At 39.3% G+C, this 16,444-nt stretch overlaps 1 protein-coding gene across 1 annotated transcript in view; it reads left to right on the top strand.

Moving 5' to 3' along the window:
• RASSF5 (Ras association domain family member 5) overlaps positions 1–16,444 on the top strand; it is an 83,332-nt gene that overhangs the window by 30,616 nt on the left and 36,272 nt on the right. Inside the window, 1 exon segment of the mRNA XM_032217525.1 lies at positions 5,145–5,266. Within this exon segment, the coding sequence (XP_032073416.1) occupies positions 5,145–5,266 (122 nt within the window).

Genomic DNA, 16,444 nt, shown 5'->3' on the forward strand with positions numbered 1-16,444 from the left:
CCTCGGTGCTTTGGAGAACAGTTTGACTCCCAATTCTTTGTGGCAACTCCTGAGATATTGGAACACTGCTATCATGTAACCCCTAGTCCTTCTTTTCATTAAACTAGACATACCCAGTTCCTGCAGCCGTTCTTCATATGTTTTAGCCTCCAGTCCCTAAACATCTTTGTTGCTCTTCTCTGCACTCTTTCTAGAGTCTCCACATCTTTTTACATCGTCACAACCAAAACTGGATGCAGTATTCCAAGTGTGGCCTTACCACCGCATTATAAAGTGGTATTAACACTTCATGTGATCTTGATTCTATCCCTCTGTTTATGCAGCCTAGAATTGTGTTGTTTTTGGGCAGCTTCTGTACACTGCTGGCTCATATTTAAATGATTGTCCACGTGGACTCGAAGATCCCTTTCACAGTTACTACTGTTGAGCGAGGTGCCACATATACTGTATCTGTGCATTTTGTTTTTCTTGTGTAAATGTAGAACATTACTTTTTTTCACCATTGAATTTCATTTTGTTAGATAGTGCCCAAAGTTCAAGTCTGTCAAGATCTTTCTGTATCTTAAGCCTATCTTGTGGAGTGTTGGCTATTCCTGCTAGCTTGGTGTCATCTGCAAATTTGATGAATTCCCCATTTATTCCCTCATCCAAATCATTGATGAAGATGTTGAAGAGTACTGGGCCTAAAACAGAGCCTTGAGGTACTCCACTGCATACCTCCCTCCATGTAGATGCAGTTCCATTGAGGACTACACGTTGAGTGTAGTTGGTCAGCCAGTTACGAATCCATCTGGTGGTGATGCTGTCTAACCCACATTCTTCTACTTTATCTAGTAGTAGGTTATGGTCTACCTTATCAAATGCCTTACTGAAGTCCAAGTAAACTATATTGACAGCATTCCTCTGATCCACTAATTTTTACAAGGGTGTATGCATGTATAGAACTAATACCTATTTTGTCATTTAACCCCCAGACAAAGAGGGATCTGGAAGTTACAGAAGGGTTGATGGTGGTTTACATGTGGCCAATAGTTTTGCGCTCCCATTCTAAGATAAGTTCTTTGTGACAAACTATTTGTAGGCAGAAGATTTAAATATAATCAAATAGATTATGAAGTGACTTTCATTTTCAAATATATTACAGTATTTATTCTGCAATAATTTAATAAAATGGAACATGCTTCACTCTTCTTGGAATTGCAGGAAGTCTGAAGTCCACTTAATGAAAAGATTTTACAAACTGAAGAAGTCATTATAGAGATAGAGTTTCTTCTCCAATTCCTTTTTGGAATGTGCTGTTTGTTAAGTGGAAATGGTATTGAGGGGAATAAAATTATGATACAGTGGCTGAATGAACTTAAAATTGGAAAAGATGAAGTATAAATAAAGTATTAGTACTTTAGCTTTCTTCTCTCTAGATGATTCCATAAAACATCATTAGCATCCATATAATCAGAACGAAACAGGAATCTTGTATCTTAAATAAATCATAGCCAAAACAAAGCATGATATGTGCATTTGTTTAATTAATCCAACTGGTGTGGATAGGAATAGGAAGTCAAGACTGACTTGGCTGCTATTTTTTGTAAAAGGCAAATGGTGTTCAAAAGAAGTTACTCCAGGTATCTGAAGACCCTATTGGCTGTTGGTATTCATAGGACAACTTGGCACACTTGAGAGAAAATACTCTTTAAAAAAAAAACCAAAGCTTCCCAACCCTTTTCCTTCATTACCCAAAACCACTTACCAGAAAATCCTTTTTACCCAAACCATAAGTCAATTTAAATGTCCCTATTGTCATTGGTTAATGTGTTGTGTATTGTTCCCCCAAAAACACTTGACTTCTTAATATTCCTAAATAATTCCTACAGTAATGTTTTGTGTAACTCAGTTATGTATGTTTGTGAATGCAGCCCAACTAAATATATGTTTAACTCATTATGAATTAATATTAAAAATTGCCAGTTTTCTTCTTCCCAAAGTATCACCTATGTATGAGAGGAATTGCTATTCCCCTGGAGGCTTGCTTTAATGGCATCCATACACTGTGGCCAGCTGCCTTTTTACATTTTCATTTTTAATTACAATGCTGTGCAGGCTTTTGATTTAATTGATTTCTTTACTCTCCCCCCACCTTAATACTGGATCCCAAGTGCTGTAGTCGACAAGACATTTGGTTCTCTATTAACAGCCTCTTAGTATAATAAGAATAACAATATAATATTAGCAAAGCAGCTGAGACCATTGACGTTATCTCATATTAAAGCAGTATAGCTGTATTATGCCAGGATTTCTGCTGTGGGAAGCATGTTAGGCACAGCTCCTGTCATGGTTTGAAAGAAAGTGTTGGACTGTCTATTAATGATTAATCTGAAGATAACATTTCTATAAACCTTGTGATGAATGGCGCCTTATTTGACTCATGGCCACTTTACCTGAGAGCTTGCTCAAGCCAAACCAATATAAAAAAAGTAGTGTTGGATTGAACTAATGGCTTAGGAGGTCTATCAGATTCCAAAAGTGGTCAGTTAGATGTCAGTGGGACAGCTCTAAGAAAGATATAAAGATAGTATTAAAGTAGAATAAAATATGAATTAAAATAAAAGAATGAAGACATTCTTTTATTTAGACATAAAAGGGACAGTTAGAAACTTGCTTAAAGGAAATGTCATCAGCCTCTAAACACAAGATGTTCTAGCCAAACATCCCTATGTCAAAAGTCCAAACCACAAGGTTCAGATAAAGTTCATTAATGACACGTAGTCCATACCTGTAACAAAAGGAGAAGTAAGACCCTCATCTACTTATAAGGCTTTTTCCTCAAAATAACCAATAAGAAATGAGTTAAGTATTTCCGTGCTGCGCTGTTTTTGAGAATGTATAAGAACGCGTGCTTTGATGATGAAGGTTGTTCAGAATTTGCAATGTTAGCCATTTTGCTAACTTTCTGAACCTGGCTGCCAAATAAACTTTTCTTGTATACTGGGAAGTCTAAAGCCTATCATTTTCTGCAACAGTATCACCTCTGCATTCTTATATCCTGCTATGTGGACAAGAATTGCTTATTAATTGTGAAAGTGCTTTAGCTGCAGTTTGTAAACACACATTAAATCAATTTACTACCATTAGTTAGGCAATCAGATGCTCATCAGATATTTGGGACATAAAATTGCTTCTTAGCATTGCAGTTGGAAAATCCACAAGTTTTAGTCCAAAACATATATAGCACCCTTTGTATGTGTTGCTATCACAACAGCACAAACCACACTAGTTCCTCTTTGAATGGTAAGCCAGACCCATGTGGTTGAGGTACTTAGCATTATGTACAAAATAAAGCTAAGAGGTTTTTCTCCCTATTACAATTAAAACATCGATCTAAGACATAAAGACATTGGCCTTAAGTAGAGTGCTTCCCATGTCCAACAGAGAGTTTTATGGCATAAATATTGATTTTGGCATAAAATGTTTATGGATTTTTCATTTATGAAAATAAGGAGCTCTACTTTATTAAATATTATTTCACCAGGTTCTTTTAGGTGCTGTGACTAAATTGCTCCCCCGCCCCTTGAACATTTTCCTGTTCCACACTGTTTGAACAGAAAGGGTAACAGCATTTTTCTTAGAATTATGATTTTCAGGTTTTATTACAGAGATTTGTGACCTGTTTCTAGCAAATAATAGAAGACATAAAAGTTATTTTCTGGACTGAACCAGTTTAGGCTGCAGATCATCAGGTCTTCATCATTTGACTGTTATACAAAATCTCTACCACATAGTGAGTCTAAACCAGTGATGGCGAACCTATGACACACGTGTCAGTGCTGACACGCATAGCCATTTGGGGTGACACGCACAGGATTTCATGCGATTCATCCTTGGCTCCTGCACGGCCGCCGAGGATGAAAGAATCTGTGCTGGAGGAATGGGGGGGCGGGACGTGTGATCTCCCCCGCCCACACTCACTTACTGTATCGCCGCCGCCCCTTTCTGAGCGCAGGGGCTGCTGGTAATGCGTGCGTGCCGTGCGCACACACGTCATCAGCGCGGCGAGGGAGGACCCGCAGGAGAGGAGCGCGGGAACAGTGCGCTGTTTATTTATGAAAGGCTCTACAAATTTAAACTCTGCAAGTTTGAGCATTGCTCACTCCATAGCTCAGCATGCAAAAGTGCTTAATGAGGGAGAATTTATTAAAGAAACTCTCCTAAGATGTGCGCCAGTTCTATTTCACGATATGCAGAATAAAGATGCAATTATTAAGAGAATATCTGAGTTCTCTTGGGCGGGCTGGAGCGGCATGTTGATGAGGACGTGGAGCTGGAAGCAGCCGACTCTACAGCCCTGGTTCACGGCACCCCAAACAAGTTCAATAATATCAAGGGCAACATACGAAATCGACTGATGAACAAAGAAGTTACTAAGCAGTTATGTTAAATGATTTGTTTTGGTTTATTAAATACAATTATATATTGCAATTATACATTTTTGTAGTTTAAACTATAAATTGCGCAAAATTATGTTTTTGTCGAAGTGACACACAACGCGAGTTATGCTCTATTTTTGCCGATTTTTGACACACCACGCCAAAAAGGTTGCCCATCACTGGTCTAAACTGTAGTCTCAATTGCTATTTTTTTCTTTCTGCAAAAAATATCAGCCATGCCGTTTCCTCACCTTTAGTATGCAATTATACAGTCTAGGCACAGATTTCAGATTTCATCTGATGTTTGTGTGAAATGAACCCTGTGATTATGCAATTGCTTTAGGAAGCTACAACACATTGCTTTGGGGAGCTATTTTCCATTGTTTATATGGATAGGAACCAGGGTGTAATCCAATATATGCAGTAAAAGTATGGATAGCTGTGGCTAGTCAAACCTTGAAGAGGATACTAACTTTTTTCTTTGTAATTATGTCTTAGTGTTGATAGACTTTCATCAATGACATCAGTTTTGTTGTTGCCTTTTCATTTTTGATTTCTGAGATCCTGATTGCTTAACCTGTGGATTTAATCATTTTCCATCTCTCAGACTGGTTTATATCTTTTGCGATGTCTTCAGTGCTGCAAAATGCACACATTGGGAAAAATGGTGTTTAGTATTTATTCCACATCTTAATCACAGTTCATTTCCTTCTTCCTCCCTAGATTGCAAATACACCTGCCATCAGGAATGCAGAAGACTCATCCAACTGGATTGCAGCCAACGGGAAGGAGAAACCCACAACAAGCCTTCACCAGAAAATACCTTAACACAGAACTATTACCAGGTATGACCTGTAGCACCTCCACTAATAAGAACAGAACTGAGTCTTTTCTGGAAGCTAAGACATAATAATGGAATAGTTCATTTGTGTGGGTGAGAGGAGGAATGACATTTTGTCAAGGTAGGTTGTGGTCTACTTTGTTGAATGTCTTGCTGGAGTCTAAGTATACTATGTCCACAGCATTTTGCTGGTCTACTAATTTAGTCAGTTTGTCAAAGAATGCAATAAGATTGGTTTGGCATGATCTGTTTTTAACAAACCTGTGCCAACTTCTAATTATTATTTTATTTATTTCTAAATGTTCTCAGATCTTAGTAATTTTTTCCCATTGTGGACGTATATCTTTTATCAAGATTATGTTTTGTATCTCTGCTCATATATCTGACCATATGAAAATAGTGGCATTTTGTGCTAATGTGTAGCCTACATTTAGTAAATTATTTATTATATATACTGGTGCAGATTAAGGCTGAAATCAGAAAAAGGTATTTTGGCACATGTATTTATAGAAGTGGTAATGTGCCATCTAGTACAGAACTAGCAGATTCATGCTAATAGTACTGATATAAGAGAAGACATCAAAGAAAACATAAGGAAGGAGCCAGGGTTTTGTGACATTGTGAAATACAACAGAAAATAGCTTACATTTTAGTGGCACAAGTTGATCATGCTCGACAGGTAATTATTGAATGATGCCAGATCTTCTATGGTATTCAAATTCATGAGGTTCTACTTTATAATGATCAGGTGGTATTTTCAGGAACTGAGACATCATATCTTGAACAGTGGCTGCTAACCAATAGCAAGAGACAAATCTTTTTGGCCACAAGAACGTATGACACATAGATGTTTGACTTAAGTCAGGAGATAACAATTCGATATGTCATAGATATTTTCTTTGGCACCTGCCGGATTCCTGCCATATTTAACTTCAATCACTTTTAATGGTACGTGTAATGAAAAAAAAAGAGAGAGAAGTTGATGTCCTGCAAAGCAAAACATTTCAACCAGCATTTAATTTACAAGTATGCCTCAAGGCACTCCACATTAGCATCCAAAGGCATTCTTAGAAATAAAAGGAAGATTACTTTTTCCTGGTAATATGCTCCCTGTCCTGTAAAAAAATAGACAAATGGATAGAACATCGCAAGGTACTATAGAGGTGGTAATGTTGCACTAATATAAAAGAAAGAAAGTGGGATTGTTCCCGTGATATTAAAGCATTACTTCTATAGAGAAGTGGAAAGTAAAATCAAGAATCATTTGGTCACCATTGCAACAACGAGGCAAAATTAGCAGGATGTATTTTACAATCCTGCAGTTGGCTATGACCTGAGCATTTCCTCTGAGGAGTAGGTCAGAATTTATTATTGTTCTTAGATTTAGGTATAGCCTGCCTCCAAGTTGATTTCTAGTGGCTTGCAATATCAAACAAAGTGAATTAAATTTAATAGAATATAAATAAAATTAGTAAAATATAAATAAGCAAGAATAATCAAAGGCAGTCTGGATTGCTTGTTGGGCCCAGAAGCCAGGTCAGAAAGAGGGGTATAAAGGAAGAAAGAGCACTAAAAGGATCTGGGAGGCATTGATTGCCAAGAGTTTAATAGGATGGTGTTGGAAGCTGTCTACTCCAGACAATAATTTCAGTCTGCCTTACACCTCCATTTTTGGAATTTTGGTCCATGATTTTTTTTTTTAATATATTCATGACTTTAATCTGACTACAACCATTCTTCTAACCAGATCCCTCTTGGTTCTGGTACAGTATTTCCAGTGGTGGGTTGCTCTTACAATAAAATACAATAGCAGAGTTGGAAGGGACCTTGGAGGTCTTCTAGTCCAACCCCCTGTCTAGTCAGGAAACCCTACACCAATTTCAGACAAATGGCTATCCAATATCTTCTTAAAGACCTCCAGTGTTAGGGCATTCACAACTTCTGGAGGCAAGCTGTTCCACTGATTAATTGTTCTAACTGTCAGGAAATTTCTCCTCGGTTCTAAGTTGTTTCTCTCCTTGATTAGTTTCCACCCATTGCTTCTTGTCCTGCCCTCAGGTGCTTTGGAAAATAGTTTGACTCCCTCTTCTTTGTGGTAACCCCTGAGATATTGGAACACTGCTATCATGTCTCCCCTAGTCCTTCTTTCTAATAAACTAGACATACCCAGTTCCTGCAACCGTTCTTCATATATTTAGTCTTCAGTCCCCTAATCATCTTTATTGCTCTTCTCTTCACTCTTCTAGAGTCTCCACCTCTTTTCTCCATCGTGGTGATCAAAACGGAATGCAGTATTCCAAGTGTGGCCTTACCAAGACATTATAAAGTGGTATTAACACTTCACATGATCTTGATTCTATCCCTCTGTTTATACAGCCTAGAACTGTGTTGGCTTTTTTGGCAGCTGCTGCACACTGCTGGCTCATATTTAAGTGGTTGTCCACTAGGACTCCAAGATCCCTTTCACAATTACTACTTTTGAGCAAGATACCACCTATACCAGTGATGGCAAACCTTTTTTGGCTCGTGTGCCATAAGTAGGGGAGCGCAGGGGGGTTGTGTGTGGACGTGCCACACCCATAATGCAATGCGCAACTCCCCCACTGGACATGCGTGCACTACAGGTGCTCCCCCCATTTTTTGCATGCTTTTTTTTCGCCCTCCCAAGGCTCCAGAGGCTTTATAGGAGCCTGGGGAGGGCGAAAACAGCCTTCCCGCTCCCCCCAGAAGCCCTCTGGAGGCTTCAGGGACCTTCAGGGAACTTCCCTGAAGCCTCCGGAGCAGTCAAAATGACCCACCGAGGGTTTTAAGCACTCCGAAGACTTCAGGGACATTCAGGAAGCTTCCCTGAAGCCTCTGGAGCAGTCAAAACAACCCTCTGAGCAAACCGGAAGTCCGTTCCCGAACTTCCGGTTTGCCCATAGGACCAGTTTTTTGCGCTCCGGAGGCTTCAGGGAAGCTCATGAAGCCTCCGGGGGGGGGGGGGGGCTCTGGGTTGGGAGAGGGAGGCTCTTTTCGCCCTCCCCAGGCTCCTATAAGCCTCTGGAGCCTGGGTATGGTGAAAAATGGTTTTAAAAAAGGCTAAACTCAGCTGGCCAGCATGCCCATGCATGCTGGCCAGCTGACAAGGCAGCGCCTCGCGTGGCCTGGCAAATAGCTCCGCATGCCACCTGTGGCACGCGTGCCATAGCTTCGCCATCCCAGACCTATACTGTACTTGTGCATTTAGTTTTTGTTGCCTAAATGTAGAACCTTACTCTTTTCACCATTGAATTTCATTTTATTAGATAGTGCCCAATGTTCAAGTTTGTCAATATCCTTCTGTATCTTAAGCTATCTTCTGGAGTGTTGGCTATTCCTGCTAGCTTGGTGTCATCTGCAAGTTTGATGAGTCCCCCATTTATTCCCTCATCCAAATCATTGATGAAGATGTTGAAGAATTCTGGGCCCAAAACAGAGCCTTGGGGTACTCCACTGCATACTTCCCTCCATGAAGATGCAGTTCCATGAGACTACACGTTGAGTGTGGTTGGTCAGCCAGTTATGAATCCATCTGGTGTTGCTGTATAACCCACATTCTTCTACTTTATCTAGTAGTAGGTTATGGTCTATCTTATCAAATGCCTTACTGAAGTCCAAGTAAACTATATCAACGGCATTTCCTCTGGTCCACTAATTTTGTCACATTATCAAAGAATGCAATAAGATTAGTCTGGCATGATCTGTTTTTGACAAACCCAGGCTGGCCTTTGGCTATTACTTTGTTTACTTCTGGATGTTCGCTAATTCATTGCTTGATTATCTTTTCTAGAATCTTTCTTGGTATTGAGGTCAGGCTGATAGATCCTGGATCTGTTTTTTTTCCCTTTTTTGAAGATGGGAATCACATCAGCTCTTTTCCAGTTCTCTGGTAGTTTCCTGGTGTTCCAGGATCTCTGAAAGATATAGTTCAGTGGTTCTGAAATCTTGTCCGCCAGTTCATTCAGAACCCTGGGGTGTAATCCATCCGGTCCTGGTGATTTGAACTCGTCTAGGTAGACAGGTGCTCACCATTTTCTTGTGTTCCTAATCTGATTTTTGTGGTGCTGTTTTTGATAGGTTGGACTGTTTTATCCCTTTGTGTAAAGACAGATGCAAAACGTGAGTTAAATAGTTGTCCTTTCTCCCTGTTGCTTGTCATCTTCTTGCACTTTCTCCCAGCAATGGACCAATTGTTTCCTTAATTTTTTTTGTTTTTAACATGTTGAAAGAAAGCTTTTTTGTTATTTTTTTTACTTTTGTGGCAAGCCTTTCTTCATTGTGAGCCTTAGCTTTCCTCACTTCATATTTACATGCTCGGGCTATTTGCTGATATTTTGCCTTAGTTATGTTCCCCCCCCCCCACCTTTCCACTTTTTATACTTATTTTTTCTTTCTTTCAATTTTACTGTGTTACTGTCACTACCGGCACGCTGATCACACGCTCATGTGTTCTGTTTGTTCACATGCCTGATTTGCGCTGTGCATGCATGTGTAATCCACTGCCCCTGCAACAACCAGCTGATTGTTGGGCTCACACAGACATTGTGCGCACATGCGCACTTTGCTGTTTGTCATAAAATCAGCTATAGAGCGTGGGCGAGTAAATGGGCCAAACAAACCACCGTACGTACGGGTACGCTCTCAGTGGTTCCCAGCCATTACCAGTACGTCCGTACCGGGCTGTACCCGCAGCAACCTACTCTGAGTATTTCTTTGACTGCAGTATCTCTGCAAGACAGAATTACTGGCTCTTGATCTTTGGTAAAGGTACTCTTCAACACAACCATTTTTCTGGTGAGCATTTGAAGTTACAACAGCACTGAAGAAAGTGACTTTTGACTGTTTTCATACTTAAGACCATTGCAGCAACTGCACAGTTACATGATCATAATTCGGATGCTTGGTACCTGGCATGTATTTATGACAGTTGCTGTGTCCTGGGGGGTGGTGGTGTCATATGATCACTTTTTGCGAGTTTCTGACAAAGTCAACGGGGAAGGCAGATTCACTTAACAACTGTGTTACTAACTTAACTGCAGTGACAAGAAAGGTCATAAAATGGGGCATTTAACAACTGTCTTCCTTATCAATAGAAATGTCGAGCTCAATTTTGGTTGTAAATCGACGACTACCTGTGTTGGCTTGCAGTCCCTCTCTTGATCCTTACTGCAAAATTTTAAAAGTCAAGTTGTTGCAACCCGATGTTAATGTTAGCAGGAGGCTTCCATAGTAAAAATATGTTTTCTGGGAAAATGTATACATTATTGTATATTTATTTAACACCGTGTCTCACTAATATGCTACTCAAAGTGATCTCCTTCCATAAGAGAAGCTGGATTTTTTAAAAGAGATACAAGGAAAAATAAAGAGTCTTTCCATGGAAGATTCATATGTATTTCATCTGATCATACCAGGAAAATCTCTTTAAAGGGCTACAAGACTCATTCTTGTTTTAATAACAAAAGAAAAATAAATAGGTTTTGAAAAGCCTGCTTCTTCTTTTGATTTTCCAGGGTTGAATAGAGTGCTCTGCTTTTCGTTTTCCATTGAATTGGAGACAATTTAGTAGAGAAATAGATTTTCTCTGTATGTTCAAGATTTATGGTTGTTTTCTATGGTGCCATCTATTCTTTTCAATGGATTTTGTGCAGGAAAATATTGTAACTAGGGGGAAACCACTCCTTCCTTCTATCTTGAAAAAAAAAGCATATAGTAGAAAATCAAAGAAAAATATATGTTTGTTTTTACCTCTGCTTCCCTCTTCAGGTGTTCTTATTACACCAGCAACATCTAAGGAAATGTTTCTCAACCTCAGTAACTTTATGATATGTGACTTCAAGATTTATGGGACTTGAATATCACGTGAAGATGCTGAGGTTGAATACTGCTCTAAGGCAGGGGTCTCCAACCTTGGCATCCTTAAGCCTGGAGGACTTTAACTCCCAGAAGTCCCCAGCCAGCTCTCCTCTCTCCTTCTCTCCCTGCCTCTCTGTTTCTCTGTTTCTCTCCCTCTCGCCCTCCCTCTATCTTTCCGTCCCTCCCTCTCTCTTTCCCTCCCCTCTCTTTCCCTTCCTCTCTTTTCTCGCCCCTCCCTCTCCTCTCTGCCTCTATTTCTCTCTCTTTCCCTTCCTCTCTTTCCCCCTCTCTCTCCCCCCTCTCTTTCTCTCCCTCTCTTTCCTGCCGTTCCCTCTCTCTCACCCCTCTTTCTCTCTCGCTTTCCTCCCTCCCTATCTCTCTCTATCTCTCTTTCCCTCCCTCCCTCTGTCTCTTTCCCTTTCCTCTCTCTCTTCCCACCCGCCCACCCACCCACCCACCTTTCTCTCTTTCCCCTCTCTCTTTTCTCTCACTCCCTCTTTCTGCCTCTCTGTTTCTTCTCTCTTTCTGTCCTCTCTTTTTCTCCTTCTTCCCCCTTGCTTCTGCCCCTCCTCTTTCTCTCTCCCCCCTCCCTATCTCTCTCCTTCATCTCTTTCTCTCTCTCTTTACCCCTCTGTCTCTGTCCCCCTCTCTCTCTGCCTCTGTTTCGTTCTCTCTTGCCCCTCTCCTCTTTCCCACTCTTGCCCTCTCTCTTTCCTTCCCTCCCTATCTCTTTCTTCCCTTCCTCCCTCTTTTTCCTCTCTTATCCCTCCTATATCTCTCTGTCTCTCTCTCTCTCTTTCCCCCCTCTCTCTTTCTCTCCCCCTCTCTTTGCCTCTGTTTTCTCTTCTTTCCCCCTATCTTTCCTCCCCTCTCCCTCCCTCTCTTTCTCTCTCTCCCTCCCTCTCTTTCTTTCTCGTCTGTCTCTCTCAAATGCCAACAAAACCTGTGAACTCTTCTTAGAAGGAGTTACTCAGGCAATTGGAGGACAAACTGAACTTTTGAGAGTGGATTGCAAACTTAGGAGAAAAGAAGCAAGCTGAGTCTCTCTCTCTCATACACACATGCCCACACCCCTCCTACGATGGCTCCATCATCATCATCCCGGCACCAGTGAGCCAAGTCTCCTGATGAGGGAAGGTCTCAGTATCTGTGCAGTTCACACCACCACCCTCCCATCCCCAGGCCAGATCTTTTCTGGACAGCGTTTTCATTGGGAAAACGCTGTCAATGAAAGTAAAAAATGATCAATTTCAAATACATTTATTGTGGGCTTTTTGTAGGGCCTTTCAAAGGCAGTAAGTAATTTTTTTTAAGTTAGAGTAATCCCTATAGGTTTAAATAACATTGATCCAGTGACAGGTAGACTTTTCTTCTTCAGTGTTTTGTGACAATGAACTCGTGATAACAAGGACTGAATCAATTTCTTATGCTGTATCAGTTTATATATCTTATATAATTTATAAGTTATTTAACTTATTTGAAGAGTAAACCATTCAATCTAGAAAGCTACCATTCAGAAAGTTTATTTTTTGTTAAATGTAATGGTGCTGGAATTATCTTGATGGTTTGTTCTTGATAGTCTGCTGGTCTATTTTTGATTAAACTTCTGTTGAAAACAGAAGGAGGCACTTACGTTTAGCAATGTTTTAAGAGTTCTACAATTATAGTGGACTTAGCTTCTGTGCATGAACCCTTCCTTCTTCCCATCCTGACAGTCAGGATACAGATACCTGTATAACTGTTTTACCCATCAACAGCACTTGGGGGAGCTGAAAGGCAAATTAATTTAATTGAGAGCACATGCTCACTAATGATAGTGTTTTTGCCAGAACAAAGATTATTGGACAGTGCTCAAAAAAAGCAGGCAGACAGGTTTTTTCGTACTTGCGAATTGCAGTAAACTTGGAACACCTTTTCTATCACCTGAATTATGAGATGAACAGGACAGCTGCATCTTGTTGGAAAAAAAAAACATACATTTCTTATACGACTCAGTTTAGGTATTGTAAATATGACTGTTGAAATCTGCCACTTAGTTAGAGATAAATTGGTCCAAAGGTGCTGATAACTAGGAAACATGCTGTAATGTTTGATTGCCACTTGGCATAAGTGTGCAAAGGTTGTGTGCTGCATGTTTTATTAGTGCTTTTTAGAGGAATACAATAATGATTCAGACTAACCAGTGAGGCAGTGAGATGATCACCTCTGTCGCACTTTCTTTGAGATTTTTTTAATGTCCATCAAAGTTTTCAAAGATTTAGATTTTATACATAGCCGTGTTCAATGGCAGACATCAAAATACATTAGAAAGTATGGTTCTTATCTCCTATTTATAGTTTTGGGGGATAAGGAATTATTTCTCTGTTTAGGACTCTACATTTTGATAAAGTTACATAAGTTATTATTGTAAATTACCTTAAGCTCATAATGCAAGTTAATTATGATTATGTTTTTTTTGGAAAGCACATAGATGGTGGCAATTTAAGCATAAATGTTTGAGAAATGATCCTGCACATTAAGGCACGCCTAACTACATCATGATTTATAAGTGTATAAAATCATGAAGTGAAGTGATAAAACTCACTAGTATCATGTTTGCTTAGAAGAAGATTGTGGCTTGTTCATCTTTCTGTCCACAAATATAAAGTCTTAATAAAATGTTACTCAGTTAAGAAAGAAACCCTGTTTGAGTCCTATCCTTTTCTTCCATGCTAATTTTTAAAATATTTAGTTGTCTGGCAAGGTAAAAATACAACCTATCCTGCTGTAACCCTAACCCTAACCCTATCCTTATTTTATTGTAGATTATACATCTTCCACTTATGTCCATTTTTTTTGGTTGTTGTTTAGTTTTTAAGTTTTATGTTGTCACTGTCAACTTTCTTTTGGACAGAATAACTGTGGTGTTTATTGGTTCAATATTACCAAAACAAAACCTGTTTTGGCTACAATTCCGGGGATGACTAAATTTGAAAATCTCAAAAGTCATTGCAATTTGGGGTAAGAACTACCAGAGCAAGACTGTAAGTAGTTTTAATGAGCAGAGTTGGCTTTTCTTCAGGTATTTATATTCATTGGCATTTTTTAAAAAATATTATGCCATCAGAATTCTTAACCTATCAAGCTTGCAATGACTTATAAAGAGATGAATTGAGTCTGAAGCTGTGAGTCTTATGAAGCACAGTGATATATTCTTTCCAGGCTCCAGATAGATGGACCCATGGATCCAGTGATTTTGTCAGAATCAACAAAAGTAGCATCATTCCATTGTATGCAGGCTCGATCCATTTCATATAATATCATGATAATGATAGACTTTGCATTTCAATGCTGCTTCTGTCAATCCCTTCTGGCAGTCCCCACCCCACCCCTGCCTTCCTGGGATGCCTTTATATCTAATACTAGCCTGTTGTAAGGAATTCTGGGAGCTCTCATTAATCAGATTTGGAGACCACTGGTTGGGAAGGTCCCCAAGGTCTATGGGGATTCTCGTTTTTCCTAAACAAATTTCAGTTGCCTTTTGAAAAAGTCCCTTGGGATTATTCTTAAGGGTTAGGAGGTAAATAAAAATATTGGAAGTTTTTAAGAAGAGATTGGACAATCATTTGTTTTAAATGGTTAGGGTTTGGTTGAAATGAATAGGGTTTCCTGAGCAGTGGGACAACAGGTTTCCTGAGCAGAGGGTTGAACTAGCTACAACAGGGCTGTCAAATTCCTGGCCCATGGGCTGGATGCGCCATGCACTGGCCATGCCCTCACGCATTTTAACGAAGAGGGGAGAAGTTTGACACCCCTGAGCTAGAATATCTCCAGGGTCTCTTCCAATTCTGTTATTCTGTTCTGGTAATCAAATCAGACTCAAAGATTTGGGAAAATGTAAACCTTGGAGTCTGAGAAAGCGGAATGCTTATCTATTGCTCTAGACAATAATATGAAGAATGTGTTCCCATCAAGGTTATATCACATAGTTCACTTCTTCCCATATTCAGCCTTTTTCAATCAGCAAATGCAGAAATCATCAAATCATTTTTATTGACTTTATTTTCAGCAAATAGTCTATGAAATTTTTTAAAAGAAAGTACTTGTAGTTTTATCCCTGATCAAAAGGTCATTTTTGCCATTTCTGCTAGTTTTGTCATTGTTAGTCCAATGTCCATTGCAGATAGTTCTTTATTTTTCCATCTTTTTCATAAGCCTTGCTGTACTTACCACATATAAAACCAATCTTCATTGTGTCTTTTGACTGACTATCCATAATTAAGGTGACCAGATTTTCAGATTGGTAAAGAGGGACACCTTTGACTGGGGGGGGGGGGGGCTTGATTAAAAATTTTATACGGAGCAACAAAATTTTCATACAACGCAAAAATAGTATTGTAATATTTTTTTTTATTTCAACATAACTACAGTTTACAATATAAATTGTAACTGTTGCCAAACATCAAAATTTTGATCACGTGACCATGAGGATGCTGCAACGGTCGCTAAGTGTGAAAATGGTTGCTAAGTGTGAAAAATGGTCATCAGTCACTTTTTTCAATGCCATTGTAACTTTGGTCACTATACCACCTTTCTTGCCACAGTTCTTAAGTGAATAACTGCAGCTGATAAGTTAGTAACATAAGTGAATCTGGTTTCCCCATTTGACTTTGTCAAGGTGATTATATGATCCCAGAACACTGAAACCATCATAAATACGAATCTGTTGCCAAACATCAAAATTTTGATTGCGTGACCATGAGAATGCTGCAACGGTCGCTAAGTGTGAAAAATGGTCATCAGTCACTTTTTTCAATGCCATTATAACTTTGGTCACTAAGCCCATTATACCACCTTTCTTGCCACAGTTCTTAAATGAATAACTGCAGCTGGTATTTTGTATTTTGGATAGAATCTTTTTTTAAATAGTCTAAGACAATTTAAAAAAAGAATCCACACAGAATAAAACTATTTTAAAAAATCCTATGCACAATAAATAAAATATTATTTTAAAATACATTAAAAAATAAAAGAAAAAACCCAGCTCACTTACCAGGAGCAGGAACTCCAAGTCAATCCAGAATGATGTAGATGTTAATACAAAGAACTGAGCAAATTAAAATGGTGAAATTAGTCAGGGAAATATTTTTCAAATAAACTTTGCCACCATTTTTTCCACACGAGCTGACCTCCAACCTCCGTGCCCCTCCCCTCCGGAAAATCCAGGAAGGAACACTTGCGACTTGTCTAGCCAAGTATTTCCTGGAGCTCTATGGTACTGGGTCATTTTTTCTTATAAAATGAGGTAAAAGGGTGGGAGGGGTTC

Source organism: Thamnophis elegans, chromosome 5, assembly GCF_009769535.1.
Source record: "Thamnophis elegans isolate rThaEle1 chromosome 5, rThaEle1.pri, whole genome shotgun sequence".
In the NCBI taxonomy this organism is placed as follows: Eukaryota; Metazoa; Chordata; class Lepidosauria; order Squamata; family Colubridae; genus Thamnophis; species Thamnophis elegans.